At 45.4% G+C, this 17,540-nt stretch overlaps 2 protein-coding genes and 1 non-coding gene across 3 annotated transcripts; 2 read left to right on the top strand and 1 right to left on the bottom strand.

The window, feature by feature from the left end:
- The first annotated feature begins 225 nt into the window (after window positions 1–225).
- On the top strand, window positions 226–2,026 carry LOC101079461 (CAAX prenyl protease 2-like). The gene is made up of 7 exons (XM_029848719.1): window positions 226–275; window positions 634–717; window positions 856–907; window positions 1,010–1,173; window positions 1,252–1,323; window positions 1,652–1,714; window positions 1,791–2,026. The coding sequence occupies exons 4-7, from the start codon at window positions 1,101–1,103 to the stop codon at window positions 2,024–2,026; spliced, it is 444 nt and encodes a 147-aa protein (XP_029704579.1). The 5' UTR covers window positions 226–275; window positions 634–717; window positions 856–907; window positions 1,010–1,100.
- A 10,778-nt stretch (window positions 2,027–12,804) lies between these two features.
- Window positions 12,805–16,860, top strand: LOC101079686 (endosialin). Its single transcript, XM_003970789.3, has 2 exons — window positions 12,805–13,960; window positions 14,864–16,860. Exons 1-2 carry the CDS (start codon window positions 13,519–13,521, stop codon window positions 16,615–16,617), a joined length of 2,196 nt encoding a protein of 731 aa, XP_003970838.2. The 5' UTR covers window positions 12,805–13,518; the 3' UTR covers window positions 16,618–16,860.
- Window positions 16,861–17,356: 496 nt separating this feature from the next.
- trnas-gcu (transfer RNA serine (anticodon GCU)) lies at window positions 17,357–17,438 on the bottom strand. Its single transcript has one exon. It is a non-coding gene; the product is annotated as a tRNA-Ser (tRNA).
- Between the last annotated feature and the right edge of the window lie 102 nt (window positions 17,439–17,540).

Here is a 17,540-nt window from a genome sequence, read left to right as displayed (position 1 = left end):
CGTGCACCCTTGCACCCGCCTCCTCCCTGCAGAGCATTAGCGTTAATCTGATTCAACCGCAGCAGTAGAGATCTGTGGATCTACTAATCAGTGGTGACAGAGGAGGGACCTGCTGTGAGTGTTAACGGACCAGTGGAGCCTCTCAGGGAGGGTTCTGTTATGCTGGAGCCAGAACGTGAAACTCGTGTCCACGCTTGGGTGTGCGTGCTGAGCTGTTGTTCTCTTGCCTGTCTGTACGTTGGTAGTTTGCACATCTGGAGGATCAACCTGCCCAGGTGAACAGATCCCCGTTAAGGCTGTGAGGGTGATGTGGTTCTGGACCGTTGAAATGATCTCTCTTGCTGTGTGTAGTGACCATCTCAGTGTGATTAAACGACGCTGTACCAGCGTGCTGGTGTGGCTGCGCTCTCACTTGCACTGGTTAAGTTATGGACATACTGGGCTGATGTCAGGGTGAGTTCAAATATCAGGGGTTTGTTTTCTGCTTTTGACTACAATAATAATTAAACATCCAACACAAACCTCACAGGGAGGTCAAAGGTCAGTGTCAGTCGGGTTCTTCCCTCCTTAGGGGCATCCTCGCTGTTCCCCTGTGAGGGGAAGCATGGACTTTCTTATCTTTTTCCCCTCCAGGTGGTCGGCTCAGTGTGGCAGATGATGGGGCTTCGTTTGGAAGGTCTGCTTCCTGCTGCTGTATTGCCTCTACTACTCAGAGTGGTACCAACCAACACACGTTCAGCATTTAATGCATTTATGTTTTTGGCCTCTCCCAACATTCTGTAAACATGTGATTACCCACAAGTTTGAACTCTCATGCTTACACTATCAACATTGTACTTGGGCTCCTTAATCCAGTCATCTCTGGACAACCCTCGAAGCATTGCCGAGCAGCTGCGTTCTGCTCTCGGTGAGTTAACATTTGTATCTAATAAGTGTCATGCCACTTTACGGTGCATATTCCTACATTTGATCCGCGTGTCACCATAAATTCTTGACTTTATGTGTCCAGATGTTCATGGAGGCTGTGCGCATCAGATCCAGTGTGGCTCAGGAACCAGGTGGTGGCACCATTGACAGAGGAGGTGGTCTTTAGAGGGGCCATGCTGCCCATGCTGGTGCCCTGCACCGCACCCACCACCGCCATCTTCATAGCCCCACTCTTCTTCGGCACCGGTATAGCAACCAGATGTTCGGCCTGTGTCAACTCACGATTCAGTTGTGCTAAAACAATTCTTTTAAATATTATTCTAGCTCATTTGCATCATCTCTTTGAGCAGCAGCTCCTCTCCAAGGATTACACAAGAGCCACCTTCTTGGCTTCAGGTCAGTCACGCTACAATCACAGTCCTGTTTTTCACTGCAGGGTTCAAAGAACTTTTTCTTCCTTTAATGTTGTGATGATCGGAGCATCAGAACAAACATGTCTTAAGCCTTAAAGTTTGGTTGTTCTTTTAATTGACACAGTAATTGTATAATTCTCTTTTATCTGTAGTTCAGAGTCCTGTTTGTCTGATAGCTTGATGCTGGTTTCTTTACAGCTTTGATTATATAAAACCATTATATAAAACTTGTTGCATCTGCATTATCACAGTGTTTTATTTTTTTATGGTGAGCGGTCATGGTTTATTCTTTTGCCGTTTCTTTGTTGCAGGGGTCCAGTTCTTGTACACAACTGTGTTTGGTGTCTTCGCCGCCTTCATATTCCTGAGAACTGGTGAGAGGCAGGTTTTAATCCCCAGTGACTCTCGCTTCTACAGCCCTGCATCTGATCATTAATCTCTCTCTCCTAGGTCATGTCATAGCTCCAGTTTTGTGTCACTCCTTCTGCAACAGTCAGGGCCTCCCTGATATCAGTTCTGCCCTGCGACACCCTCAGCCAACAGCTGTCCTCTTCTCATACCTGATGGGTCTGCTGATGTTTTTGCTGCTGCTTTTCCCCTCCACAGACCCATTCTTCTATGGGATCATTCCTGCGTACAGCCTGGCTTCCCCATCACGGTCTTTATGCCAGATTAAATTAAATTAAATCCACTTTTCATTGTTTGTTTGTTTGTGTGTGTGTGTGTGTGTGTGTGTGTGTGTGTGTGTGTGTGTGTGTGTGTATGTTTTAGAGTTATCAAGTCATCAGCATGGGCTTTATAAGCAAAGAAAAACAGACTCAGAGGCCCAACAGACAAAATGTAAAGTCCCATCACTGTGATTAAGACAGAAAAGCTACCAGACAGAATTGTGAGAAAACAGGACCTGAATCAATAAGAGGATAATGAGGATTGAAGGGCAGGTCCAGGTCCCCCAGGACATTTGAAGTGTGGGGTAACAGAATTAGAGTGGGATTCTGTGGAAACACTGACGCTTAATACGGAAAGCAGAAGTGGTTGAGACGAGATTTACAAGACAGAAACTAATGAGATCACTTCAGCCGTTGTCCAAAAACCTTCAGTCCCTCAACCAAATTCCTGTGTGACAACCATGTCACAGTTTATTGTCCATTTTCCAGATCAACAAGGTTAGCACCAGCAGGACAAGGTGACGGAGTGGTGGAGGTACTGATGGTCCAATCCCATTCCCTTCACTGCGGTAAAGACTTCTCTGGTGGAACAAACTGATCACGTAGCTTCTGGTAGGAAAATCAGAAGTGCTCCTAAAGTCGGTCAGCAGCTGCTGCTGGAGTCAACCTGTCTAAGCTGAAGGTTGCAGGATCATTCCTCTTTATGCTCAACACCACATCCCTGATGAGGGAAGGACCTCCAACTTCCCTTTTCTGCATGTTCCTGCTGCAAGTACCAGTAGGAGCCGACAGGTTACGGATGTGGGCTGCTGGTCTTTGGCTCTATACACGTCCTCATTGCAGGTTTGCATTTATTTTGTTATGGAAAACATTTTAGCTGTTGGTGTTCAGACTGGACCGCTGGTATCTGATCATATAGGTTGTAAAAACATCTACATCCATCAACTCATTCATTTTTGCCTGATTTTTCCCTCACGGGTGAACGCTAAAACTATTTCCCGAAAAACAAATTTGGTTGTTGTAGGTCAAACTGATTTATGCCCAAAATCCTAATTTCAAATTGATGATGTGATTGACCGAAGCTGAAACTGTCATACTTTACCCATGGCTGCTGCACAAATGTTGAAGCAAAAGGTTCCAGGTGGCAGAAGTCCAACAGCTTAATAAGATAAATGGGGAACTGGTAAAACATGTTAATAAAGAAATAAACATGTGAGGTTCTAGCAATATTGCAATATATTTAGCTAACTGGTAGGGTTCCAGCCTCGCAGTTTAAGTGTAAAAACAAATATTGTATGTGTAGATTCTGAATCATCCAGGTCATCGTTATCCAAGGCAGTTTTCTTTGTCATCTGGACTATATTTCTTCTCTTTGAAGACGTTTCACCTTCTATCCAGAAGGCTTCTTCAGTTCAGTTCTCGCTGGGGACCGAGCATGAAAATATAGCCCTTGTGGACCATTAACCCTTGTGGACCAAAAAAGAAACAAACGCCACAGCATTTCGACCCCCTATCTGTCCGGGGTCTCTGAGAAATATAGGAGGATCCTCCAAAATCATGACATACCGGTTGAGTTTAAACCAAGCAACACTCTCAGACAAAGGCTGGCACACCTGAAGGACAAGACACCAAGACATCCATTCATTCATTCAATCTTTATTTATATAGCATCTTATACAATCAAAATTGTTTCAAGGCGCTTTCCAGAATCCCAGGGCCTGACCCCAGACAAGCAACAGTGGCAAGGAAAAACTCCCCTTTAACAGGAAGAAACCTTGAGCAGGACCAGGCTCATGTAGGGGGACCCTCCTGCTGATGGCCGGCTGGGTAAAGAGAGAGGAGAAGGGGGAGGACAGGTAGAGGATAGGATAGGATAGGATAGGTAGGAGAGGAGAGGAGAGGAGAGGAGAGGAGAGGAGAGGAGAGGAGAGGAGAGGAGAGGAGAGGAGAGGAGAGGAGAGGAGAGGAGAGGAGAGGAGAGGAGAGGAGAAGTAGAGTGAAGGGGAGGTAGAGGAGAGGAGAAGGAGGAGGAGGGGAAAGAGGAGAGGAAAGAAGAGGAGAGGGAGGGGAAAAGGAGAAGGAGGGGAGAGGAGAGGAGAGGAGAGGAGAGGAGAGGAGAGGTGAGGAGAGGAGAGGGAGAGGGAGAGGAGAGGCACAGAGCACAGAAACACACACAAAAAATATGATGCACAATCACTTCAGCGGGGCCGGAGGTCATTATGCAGCTCCGAGGGCGGCGGTACCTGTAAATAAATAGAGGGGGGGGGGGGGGGGGGGGGAGAAGCAGAAAAACTACACAAGAATCAGCATAACTAGTCTGCTTGATGAGGAGAGGAAAGGAGAGGAAAGGAGAGGAGAGGAGAGGAAACCATGACCCAGTGGAGTGACAGAGGCCTGTCAGGTGATCATGTTTCCGGACCCCGGCAGCCTTGGCCTATAACAGCATAACTAAGATGTGACCTAACGATTAGACGACCCCCTAAGTATGATAATTTGTCTGTCTATGATAGTAACTGGAACTACTGAATTAGTAACAATAAGCTTTTTCAAAGAGGTAGGTTTTGAGTCTGATCTTAAAAGTAGCGATGGAGTCAGCCTCCCGTACCTGGACAGGGAGCTGGTTCCATAGCAGGGGGGCCTGGTAGCTAAATGCTCGGCCCCCCATTCTACTCCTGGAAACTCTGGGAACCACAAGTAGACCAGCATTCTGAGAGCGGAGCGGTCTATTGGGCTGATAAGGTATCACTAGCTCCTCCAGGTAGGATGGAGCTAGGCCTCTGAGGACCTTGTAGGTCAAAAGAAGGGTCACAGAGAGACTAGATGTTAATGAGATACCATCTAGAGTGATCATGTGATCTAATCTATCCCTGAGAGGTTCAGGACCAAACACCATGACCTCCGTTTTTCCTGGGTTAAGGAGGAGGAAATTTGAAGACATCCAGGACTTTATGTCTTTAAGACTTTAAGAAGTGCTGTTTCTGTGCTGTGGTGAGCTCTAAAGCCTGACTGAAACATCTCAAACAGGCTGTTTCTCTGCAGGTGCTCCAGTAACTGAGTCACCACCACCTTCTCTAGAACTTTAGAGATAAAAGGAAGGTTGGATATTGGCCTATAATTTGCTAAGACATCAGGATCCAGTGATGGTTTTTTAAGCAACGGCTTAATCACTGCCACCTTGTAGGACCGGGGTACATAACCTGACACTAAAGAACCATTGATCTGGTCCAGGATAGAACTGCCTATCAATGATAAAACATCCTTCAACAGGTGTGTTGGGATGGGATCTAAAAGACACGTGGTGGTCTTGGATTTCTGAATTAGCGATGACGCCTCAGAAAAATATATAGGGCTGAAGGAGCTTAAGGGCTCGTTGGAGACCCTGTATGTTCCCACAGTCGGCACATCTGGTGATGGTCCAGTTGTTGGGATGGCCTGGTTAGCTTTCTCTCTGATAGCTAGAACTTTATCAGTGAAGAAGCTCATGAAGTCTTCACCACTCAGGGAAGAAGGGATACGTGGATCTAAAACACTGTGACTCTTGGTTAATTTGGCCACAGTGCTGAAAAGAAACCTGGGGTTGTTCTTATTTTCCTCAATCAAAGAAGAAAAATAAGCTGTTCTAGCCTTGCGAAGGGCCTTTTTGTAAACTAATAGACAGTCTTTCCAGGCTACATGGTAGCTGTCTATTTTACAAGAATGCCACTTCCTTTCCAGTCTTCGCGCTTTCTGCTTGAGGGTCCTGATATGTGAATTATACCAGGGGGCACACCTCCTCTGAGTTACTATTTTCTTTTTCAGGGGGGCAACAGAATCAAGCGTGATTCTCAGTGAGGTTGCTGCACCTTCAGCAATAGAGTCAACCTCAGCAGGGCTAAGATTATAATGATTGATCCCTGGGGAAACACACAATGGTCCTGGGATCAACACAGGGATCACTTCCTTAAACTTAGCTACAGCATTATCTGAAAGACATCTGCTATAGTAAGACTTTGTTCTGAGCATAGAAGAATCCTTAATCATAAATGTAAAAGTGATCAAAGAATGGTCTGACAAGACTGGGTTCTGAGGGAACACTGACACATGTTCTACCTCAACACCATAAGTCAGAAATAGATCTAGGGTTTGGTTAAAGCTGTGAGTTGGTTGGTTTATCTGCTGGAGGAAACCAACTGACTCAAGTAATGAAATGAAGCCATTTCTAAAGCTGTCATTTATAACGTCCATATGGATATTAAAGTCTCCAATGATAATGACTTTTTCCGTTCTAAGGACCAAGTCAGATAAGAAATCAGAGAACTCAGACAGGAACTCTGAATGTGGCCCAGCAGGAGGCCGATATACAACTACAAACAGAAGTGGCTTTTCTGTCCTCCAGTTCAGATGAGTGATGCCAAGAGTCAGGCTTTCAAATGAACTGAAGCTATGTTTTGGTCTGGGATTAATTAATAACTTGGAGTGATAGATTGCTGCCACTCCCCCTCCTCGACCAGTAACACGTGGAATATGATAATTAAGATGGGTAGGAGGAGTAGATTCATTTAAGCTCACATACTCCTCCTCCTGAAGCCAGGTCTCAGTAAGACAAAATAAACAATGTAATGTTGTTTATGCTGTACAGTGCCAGGAGGAATGCAAGGAACTGTAAATTGGTGAAACCAAAAACCTCTCCACAGAAGAATGGCACAACACAGACATGCCACCTCTTCAGGTCAGGACTCAGCAGTCCAGTGACACTTAGAGAGCGGGCAGTGGCCAGAGAAGACCGCTGGTGAGAGTCGAGAGTTGTGTCAAGGAAGCCATCCATGTCAAATTGGAAAAACCATCCTTAAATAGAGGTGGTGGGCTGAGGCACTTCCTATCACCCACGTACAATGCAGTCCTCCACTCCTTCCAACAACAAACCAAACATTCACACCATTTCAGGAGACCTGGTGATTCACCACCATGTGAGTCAGCAGACAAAGGAGAGACACCTCAACTGAACCCTACCAACAACCCTACCAATGACTCTCAGATGACCACCCAGATCATTAGCATGCTAATGGTCCACAAGGGCTATATTTTCAAGTTTGGTCCCCAGAGAGTTTAGAACTGAAGAAACCTTCTGGATAGAAAGTGAAACGTCTTCAAAGTGAAGAAATACAGTCCAGCTGACAAAGAAAACTACATTGGAAAAACAAATATTCTGCCCAATGGATTTCTGTTATACTCAGAATAAGAAATGAACAGGTTCAGAAAGTTATCAAAGAGGATATGGCATTTTTTGGAAATTGTCATTTTTATTCTTTTTTTTCCAGATAAAGAGAGCTGATTTCTCCCCAACTCTCAGTCTTTTGGCATATTTTCAATTAAAAAGTCTTTGACAATAACCCACTAAGTGTTTTGGGATTTGAAATATTTTACTGCTTTGGCTCCAGTCTGACAGCAGGTTTTGCAACTGTTTCATATTTACTGCCCAGTATTCCTCCCTGGAAAATACATGAGCTCAAATCTCAAAAGCTTGGTGGCTAAAATTCCTCAGGCTTTGAGAGTCAAGAATGAAGCAGATCTCATATCTTGTGTTTCTTTGGAGTTATTTAGTCCCCCCCCCCCCCCCCTTCCCAATGCTGAGTCAGGTATTTTGCTGTTCTAACGTGTGCTTGAGAGGTGAGGTGTGTATACATGCAGTGCAAATGGTGCAGAAAGAGTCAGCTGAGTCTTCTCAAAGGAAATATAAATCAGCTTGTATCTCTCTCTGTCCAGCAGCTGTGTGTCTCTTTCCTGCTGAGGCCTTGGTCCCTTTCTTCATCACATAATGCACTTACCATTAGTGGGGAGAAGGTCCACCTCTGGAGAAATAAGACTGAAGCACGTCAGATGCTGTAAGAAGTGCTCAGATGTGTGTCTGTGTCATGTCTATGGAAAAGCTGAGACTATCATCTGGTAAAGGAATGATCTGTTGAGTTTCACTCCCTCCGTCTCCCTTTCCTGCCTCTCAGCAGTATTTCAAACCTCAAGACTTCTCCTGATTTTGGAGCTGTTTGTCTGAGGTTTGTTTAAACATATGTAATTCTTTAAGTGCAGCTCTGACATGCCTGCAGGAGTGGTTTAAGCAGCAGCAGCAGCAGGACCTACAGCAGCAGTAGCAGCTACAGCAGTAGAAACGACAGCAGCAGCAGTAAGAACAGCAGCAATAGTAAAAGTAGAAGCAGCAGCTACCGCAGCAGTACTAACAGTAGCAGCACTAACAGCAGCAGGAATAGTAACAGTAGCAGCAGCAGCAGCAGCAGTCATAGTAGCAACAGCAGCAGCAAGAGCAACAGCTAACAGCAGCAGAAGCAGGAGCAGTAATAGTAGAAGCAGAAGCTACAGCAGCAGCAGTCATAGTAGCAGCAGCAGCTACAGTAGCAGCTACAGCAGCAGCAGCAGCAGTAACGGTAGCAGAAGAAGCTAAAGCAGCAGGAGTCATAATAGTAGCAGCGACAACTACAGCAGAAGCATTAGCAGCAGCAACAGCAGCTACAACATCAGCAGCAGCAGTAACAGAAGCGGTAACAGCAGCAGCAGAAACAGCAGCAGGAGCTACAGCAGCAGTGGCAACAGTGACAGCAGCGGCAACAGCAGCAGCAGCAGCTACAACAGCAGCAGTAACAGTAGCAGCAGCAGCGGCAAAAACAGCAGCAGCAACAGCTAAAGCAGCAGCAATGGCAACAGTAGCAGCAGCTACAGCAGAAAAAGCAGCAGCAGCAGCAACAGTAGCAGCAGTAGGTACAGCGGCAGTAACAGTAGCAGCAGCAGAAGCTACAACGGCAGTAGCAGCAGCAACAGCAGCAGTGGTAACAGCAACAGCAGCAGCTACAATACCAGCAGCAGCAGTAGCAGCAGCAACAGCAGCGGCAGTAATGGTAGCAGCAGCTAAAGCAGCAACAGCTACAGCAGCAGCAGTAACATTAGCAGTAGAAACAGCAGCAGTAACAGTAGCAGCAGAAGCTACAGCAGCAGTCATAGTAGCAGCAGCTACAGCAGCAGCAGTGAAATTAGCAGCAGCAGCAGCAGTAATGGTAGCAGAAGAAGCTAAAGCAGCAGGAGTCATAGTAGTCCATAGTAGTAGTAGTAGTATAGTTGTCCATAGTAGCAGCAGCAACAGCTACAGCAGCAGCAGTAACATTAGCAGCAGCAGAACCAGCAGCAGCAGCAGTAGTGGTAGCAGCAGAAGCAACAGCAGCAGCAGTCACAGTAACAGCAGCAGCAGCTACAGCAGCAGTAACAGTAGCAGTGGTGATGGCATTCCTGCAAAACCAGAAAGTGTTTGACACACGAAATAAGCTCAGTCACTACATTTTCCATTGGTTACCATGTTTTTTTTAAGCTCCAAAGTGGAAATTCAACACCAGCTTTTCACACCACAGTAAAATTTCCAGTTGTTCTGCCAGTTTATCGAATATACAGGAACTTAGATTTGATATTTGTGAGCGGGAATAACTTGAAGTTGATCAACTCACAGAAACACAGCGTGAAGGATTAGGATCAAAAACATTCTCACTGAAGTGTTTCAAGGTTAAACAAAAGATCAATCAACATGCTGTCATTGTGTGAGGTCAGTGACGCTGTCTCAGTGTCTAACACTTTTCACTCATCACCCAAACGACATCTGGAGCTGAGCGTTAGGCAGATATCACAGTCCTCTTGGATATTTGTGGTGAGGGTGTGTTGACTGTTGGGGCAGGAAGGTGTTTATGTCTGCTAGGAAAGATGAAACATGTGGACCTGCAGTGGATAAACGTGTTGACTTCAACGCCACAGAAATCAAGACTATACACTCTATTATTTCACCACAAGGCCACAGCTAATTGCTTCAGTGTGTGTGTGTGTGTGTGTGTGTGTGTGTGTGGGTGGGTGTGTGTGTGTGTGTGTGTGTGTGTGTGTGTGTGTGTGTGTGTGTGAGAGAGAGAGAGAGAGACACAACACACCAGCGGTAGGAAAAAATGAGCTTCTGATGTGTCCCCTTATATTCCACACAAACTCTTGGCAGGCCTGACAGCGACAGGGCAACAAGGGAATTAAGTGTTTTCCAGTAGCAGAATCGCTTATTTAGAATCCAGAAAAATGTTTTGATCTTCAGAGAAGACTCTGATCCTGCACAGGCAACCTGACAATGATACAACTGTGCATCTGGACCATTGAGGAACCTGCAACAACATCAGTAATGAAACCAAGTTTTACCTATGTTAAGAAAAATATGAGCCGGTTTAATGAGCGTCACACAGACTGATGTGGGCAGGTGTCTGGGGTTGCAGACCCTGCTCATGTTTTGGGATTTATACTATAATGACAAGAATGTAAACATTCACCTCTACTGCTGCAGACACTCCAGCTACAACTTGAATCTGCAACCGTCCCGTTTTGACAGGACAGTTCTGGGTTTGACCCCCCACTGGAGTCAAAGCCTTGTAGAGTGTGTCCTCCCATGTCTACTTTGTCTCCGGCATCCTCCTACAGTCTGCAGACATATGGGTTGGGTTAAAGTGCCTGTGGGAGTGAATGTAGTTCATCTCTGTGAGCTCTATTTCTGGGTGGTGTAGAGCATAAATACAAGACTTTGTGAGGTCCAGGTGCTTTTTGTCCCACCAGGAGCTCAGATTCTACCTGGACTGGATGTTACAAAGATGGTAAAGACGTGCGTTGAACATCTACCAGCCTAATCTGGGTGTGTATGAGCAGAAAAGGGCTGCTTTAAAGTCTTTAATGGACAAGATGGCAATGTAAACAGATCCATCTGGGTTTGATGGGTGTCGTTCACATCGCTGTATCTTCTCTGTTGTCTGGTTAACAACAAAAGGTTAATCCAGCCTTCTGATCCTTATTATTGGTCTTTTTGTTCTTCAGCCTGTGTACCTGCACTTGGGTCTGAAATCTTACAAATTCAACTTTCAGGAGATGCACCAACAGAAACACGTATAGATCAAAGATATTGATGCACTATTTTAAAGCCTCGTTTTGAGCATGTGTTTAAATGCACATGTTCTTTAAATCAGAAAAGAAAACAGATACCATCAGTCTCCCTCCAATGAACTACGGCTATTTTCTGCTGTTGGTTAAGTGAAATGACACAGTTGAAAGATTCAGAAAATGATCTGATAAAGTAACATAGTAAGTGACAAACGGTCAGATGTTAAAAGGGGTTGAAAGTTGCTCTGACTCAAACAAGGAAGGCAATTCATGAAGTGTGCATCTTCCATTGTTGACGTTGGTGGTGGTAGAACCATTTTAGGTGCTGTATTAAAGCGAAAATGGGGGAGAGGGGAGTCCAGAACCATGGAAAGTGTCTGTTCTATCAATTACATTTGTGGTATGTGTCTCTGGTAGCGTGGCCGTCTGTACCGGGGGAGGGGTGGTCCAGGCCAAGTGATAGAATAAACAGAGGACTGGGAGGAATTGGGGAAAATTGGGGAGGGGGGGGGGTGTCTTGATGAGAAATTACTGACTTCAGAGCTCAAATCATGAGAAAAACATGGATGAGCTATATCAGCAATATGATAAGAAAATTGGAGGGAGCAAAGGTATTTGAGGAAGGGGGATGAAAGAGTGAATAGGGACCCAGGAGAAAAAAAGGTCATCCAAGAGACGAAAGGAAAGAAGGAGAAGGGGGTGGGAGACAAGACCAAGAGGCTCACTGGGTTCTCCGGGATCCTGAGGTTTAAAATGTTATTCTCCTTTTAGTCTCATCCTTTAGATGTTACATAACAGCTAAATAGGCCAACTGTATATACCCCATTTGCCAAAAACAGCAGATTCCACAGCTGCCACGCTGGTCCTGCGCTGAGCCTCAGCGCTGCAGATGAAGCCACTGCTTGACTTTTCCATCTCATCATACTGAGGTGAGAAGCTGCTCAGCACTCAAACATTTCTGTCCTTTTGAAACAAACCTATGAAGGCAAGTGGCGTCATTTAGTCCACTCACTTCAGCCGCTGTAATATAGTAACACAAATGCCAAAGTTAAAGCTTCACAAGCTCCCTCTGCAGGTAAGCTGCAGAAAAGGAACAGGCCATGCACCCCTCAGTGCCATTATTACTGCACATACACACTATACTGCATACTTTAATTAATGATGATATCTAATTAGATGTACAGAAGGGCATTCACTATTAGATACTCTAAAACATTTACTCACAGCAAATATCTATTAGAACTTTAACTACTTATGACTTTTTTAACCTGATTTATCTAACAGACGATTCATCAAGCACTTGGCGGCAGTGGAGATACCCGGGTTTTTCCTCCTACTCCCTAGCTACCGAGAGGTCAGGCTGACACACATCTGGCATTTCCTGTTTCCTCTCCTCCATATGCCCCCAAGTGGTGACCATGAATGCTCACATACGGCACTTATGCATACGCAGAGACATATGTGCCCAATATAATGTTATTGAGAAGAGCATAACAATGAACTTACACACAGTTAAAAAAGGATCCTGCCTCCATACCCAACTGTTTCCAGTCAACTATAAAAACCTCCAGCTGGTATGGTGAAAAGACAGAAATAGAGGGGGGAGACTGTGAATTCTGGAGGGAAGAGAGATTAAGAATTAAATCAAGAGAAATAATCATCAAGAGTCTGGGAGAGGGGGAACAAAAAATTAAAGAGGGGAGAAGGAAATGTCTGCATCTCACAGAGCTGACAAACACTTTCCACTCCTGTGGATGCTGAGAAGCAGGGTGTGTGTGTGTGTGTGTGTGTGTGTGTGTGTGTGTGTGTGTGTGTGTGTGTGTGTGTGTGTAAGAGAGAGAGAGAGAGAGAGAGAGAGGGCCGTCTCAAGCCATAGGCTAGATGGGGGACAGAATGGTGCCGTATGGTTTTCATAACTCTCTGATGGTTTTCAGTTCCGTTGCCCCACCACCACCCCATCTCTTCAACCCCTCTGCTCACTCCCTTCACCAGCCCCTTTCTCCCAAAGCAGACTATTCTTTTTCCTCTACGTAGCCACCCCCCCAACCCCACCTCTCTCCCTCCCTCCCTCATAATTCTGTTTTCCGAGGTCTGGTCAGAAAGCCAACTTTGCAGATTCAAGTAAACCCCAGCAGGATCAGAGGGAAGACAGAGATTCTGTCACCAAAGAAGAAAAAGAAATTGGAGAGCATCGACTTATGTCATACAAAGGACAAACAATTTTCAGAATCATTTGTGGACTCTTTTGGACTTTACTGAAGGTCAAATTTTCTGCTGATTTTGGATTCTCCTGGCACTTGAACAGGCTTTAATGGATTGTACTGGACTCCAACAGAGTTCTAAAGGATTCCCCTGGATTGGTTACTAGACCTGTGGAAGTTTGTCTCACTGTCACCATTGTGCAGATAATTGGTTACTTTTAATTGACACTGTAGGGTTTTTATGAATATATGGTAAAGTCTGATTAAAATCAAGGTTCTTCAGTGTTTGGTTCTGTCCCTACATTAATTTAGATGACTAAGAGCAAAGTTGGTGTGTAGGTTAATTGATCTGGTTATACTAAAGTTAGCCTGCTCATTTGAATGTTGGCTATAACCCAAATGTATTGGAGGAGGATGCAAAAAAGCAGTAGGAGCAGCCACAGCTGCTGCACGAGTCTCCTGTGTGTGCTGTGGCTCCTGAGCAGTCTGGCTGCTGAGAGCCGAGGACAGAGGCTGAGGGAGACACAGACTGAGCAGACTAGAGTTCAACTTGCAGAGAAAGATGCAATCTGCCACCCAGACGGATGTTACGCTGTCTTCCTCCAGAAGAGAACCTTCAGAGAGGCTGGACGGAGCTGCCGGGAACGAGGCGGGACCCTGGCAACAATGCACACTGAGGAGGCGGCAGGCGTGGTTCATGAGCTGCTGTCGGGCACTGAGGCACAGGGCGCCAGGCAGAGACTTCGCCTCTGGATCGGGCTGCACAGACCCCCGCGGCAGTGTTCAACTAGCAGACCACTCAGAGGATTCGTCTGGGTCACAGGTCTTTTTTCACCTTCATCACCATCATTATTAAGCTTATTTATCTATTTCTGTGTGACTGTCAAATCTCATTGGGTCAGTTTAAATAACAATCTAAAATAGATGTAGACTTTGACCAGTCTTTCTGAACCGATTCCTGACTGAATCTGGAGCACAGTGAGAGCATCAGTCTCTCACAGGTGAAGCTGTTATGTTAGTGACTTTGAGTCCGACCTCTCTGCTTGACTTTGTTGCTCAGGCAGCCTTCACAACTCCTTCACAAATGCCAAACACATTAACTTCTGTTGTTTCAGAGTGATTGAGTTGGGGGGAAGTTCAGTCCACTCTTGACCCCTCAGCCTGATGGAGTAATTACCAAAGCTCTCCTGCTAAAAACCAGATGTTAATTCAATCGCTCATATATTCTGTCTCAGGAATGATCTTTCTAACCTAAAAACTTCTCTAACCATTTAAGTTTTTGACTGTTTTAAATTGTACTAAGAAAAAACACAATGCATTTATACTTGATAAACAAGCAAACATTACTTTGTGGTTTCATTTGGAGAAGATTTTGAAGAAAGTATTTGCTCCCGAATACAGTTTACCGGAAGGATGTCAGATAAAGCTTCCGTCCTCTATAACATCAGAAAACAGACACACTACTGTCGACTCTTCTGTTAATATAGCTGGAACACAAGGACAAGGAAGATAAATTAGAGGTATATTTGTTGCCTTAGTGAAGATGAACACTACAGAAGGGAAGGACCTTGTGATGTAACACATTGATACTATCAGTAAAAACAGGAAAAAAGGAATTGTCTTGGTGTGGATTGACTGGTCACCCGCACGTTGTTCCACACAGGTGAAGATGCAGAAGTCAGTCATTTTAATCTCTGATCACTTCTTCCTCCTCTTTTTCCAACAGGAGATCAAGATGGCCAGTTCACCAACTGGCTGCGTGAAGACAGCCCTGGGACTTGTGCGGCTCCTCGCTGCGTGGCCATGACGGTCCACACTTCTGAGAGTGGACGCGAGAGCAGCGACAATTTCCGTTGGCTCGATGGCTCCTGTGCACTGCCGTTGGATGGATATGTTTGCCAGTATAACTACAAAGGGATGTGTCCAACCCTAGAGGATGAGGGTAGAGGTGCAGCTGTCTACACCACCCCTTTTCACCTCATCAGCTCCCTGATCACTCATGTACCCTATGGGTCCGTCGCAACCGTGTTCTGTCCTGCAGACCAGTCAGACACGGATGCTCCTGCAGAGCAAACAGTGCTGTGCATGGAAAGAGATGACGAGACAGTAGGCTGGTCCAGAGATACACCACTCTGCACATCCGGTCCCACCAGTTCTATGAAGAACCAGGACTGGTGCAGCGGGGACCATGGCTGTGAGCAGTACTGTCAGAACACAGATACAGACTACTACTGTTACTGCTCGGAGGGCTTTGTCATAAGTGAGGATGGCTACAGCTGCAAATCAGACCCTCTCAGTCAAACCAATGCTCCAGATTTGCCCTCTGATTCTGCTGGTCCCACTGATCAACCCCACATTAAACAGGTCTGTGTGGACATGGGATGTGAGTACAACTGTGTGGAGACACCACGGACAGTTCGCTGCACCTGTCCCCCAGGGTATCAGATGGGTCCAGATGGCCGCAGATGCTCCGATGTTGATGAATGTCGGCAACAACCGTGTCCACAGGTTTGTGTCAACATCCCAGGCACCTTTCATTGCACCTGCCACCCTGGATACCAGCCAGATGACGAAGGAGAGTGTGTGGATATCGACGAGTGCCTGGATGAGGGTAGCTGTCAAGGCATCTGTGAGAACACAGTGGGTTCTTTTAGGTGTGTATGTAACCCTGGATATGAGTTGGGCAAGGGAGAAGAATGTGTGGATGTAGATGAGTGTATGGGAGAGTCACCCTGCCAGCAGCAGTGTCTCAACTACATGGGGGGATATCAGTGTTACTGTGACAACGGCTTTGACCTGCAGTCAGATGGACTTACCTGCCAGCCTTCCTTTGATGATGGAGAATACTCCACTCTGACCCCTGACCCCAGTGATTCTAGTCACATTCCTATCCTTGATCCCAGCCATGATATTCCATGGTCCACTTCATACACCCTGGACCCAAACTTTGAGCCTGAAACTAGTTTAGGTGTTGACTTGCTTACAGAAAGTCCTGAACAAGTCCTCCCTGACATCACACATGGGTCAGATAATTCCCCGAGCCAATGGGATGTATTCTCACCAGAGGGCTATCAGACAGTCCCATCACCAACACAAAAACAGGGAACAGGCAATGAAATTGTTCATGGAGTAGAAGGTAAGGAAGGGACTAGGGACATAAATGGTCACAGGGGAGTAGAACTATCAGATCACTCAAGTACTGGGAACAGGGATAATTCCCACTTGGATAACACAGAAGAAACCATCGGCACTGCTGAGACTGGGGCTGGATCTACTGATGGTAAAAAGAAGCATGACAAGAGCTGGCTGCTGGTGGCCCTGCTGGTGCCTCTGTGTGTGTTCCTAGTTGTGATGTTGGCTCTAGGGATTGTCTACTGCACCAGCTGTGCTGTTGACAAGAGCCTGAGCTTTTCAGAATGCTATCGCTGGATACTCCCCACAATGCCTCCTGATAGGAGAGAGGGTAAAACCCAAGCATGAACCCTAAAGCAAACAATCACATGTGCACGTGCATGCACTATGATGAGAAGAGCGCCCAGATGATGTTAACATTCCTTATGTGGTGCAGAACGGGTCACTGAACTACCAGATGGACGCAGAGCAGATGACTGGTTCTCCCATTGAGTAAGGGAAATTCAATATTTTTCTATTGCACATCTTTGTAAATAAGTCACTGTCTCCTCATGTTTTTAGAATCCAATAAAAACATTTTTTGATGAAAAAGTGTGTGAGTTGTAATTTTTTTGAAGATTTAAATTAAGTGTAATAAACAAAAGAGGGTGAACCAATAAGTGATATGCAGTTATGTAGGCATGTAATATAGAACTCATTTCTATATGTACAGAAGAAAAAGACAACTGGAGCAGGGCTGGGGTGTAGGAGGAACTCACAGTTCAGGTCACAGTGGAACACCAGATGGAAGTAGTCACCCTGTCATGAGCACTATTTGGGGCTTTTGTCTAGATAATCATTACCAGTGCATATCATGTGCTAGGAAATACTGTTGAATAAACAGCCCACACAAAAAAGGAAATTCCTTGTTTGATACTTTAACTGTGATTATTTAACCTATAATGATTATTTTTCCTGGTTCTTTCTTGTTAAAAGTAAAAAGACATGATTATATTAATAGGGTGAATCGGCTGTGTGGAATTGCCTGCTGTGTCTGTATTGAATTTTAAAAGGCTGTGGAACAGATTAAGAAAGCTAAAATGAAAAGCGACGAGGATGGGATTCGAACCCACGCGTGCAGAGCACAATGGATTAGCAGTCCATCGCCTTAACCACTCGGCCACCTCGTCAATTGACACGGTGCATGCAATGATACTTTTTTTATCAGAGCCAAAGTGAAATGGGTATGTGTTTTCGGAGTTGAGGTGGAATTAAATAACTCTTTTTCATTT

This window comes from Takifugu rubripes, chromosome 15 (genome assembly GCF_901000725.2).
Source record: "Takifugu rubripes chromosome 15, fTakRub1.2, whole genome shotgun sequence".
Classification (NCBI taxonomy): domain Eukaryota; kingdom Metazoa; phylum Chordata; class Actinopteri; order Tetraodontiformes; family Tetraodontidae; genus Takifugu; species Takifugu rubripes.
Note: the sequence above shows the minus strand (reverse complement) of the source record. Positions and strands in the feature narration are given on the sequence as shown.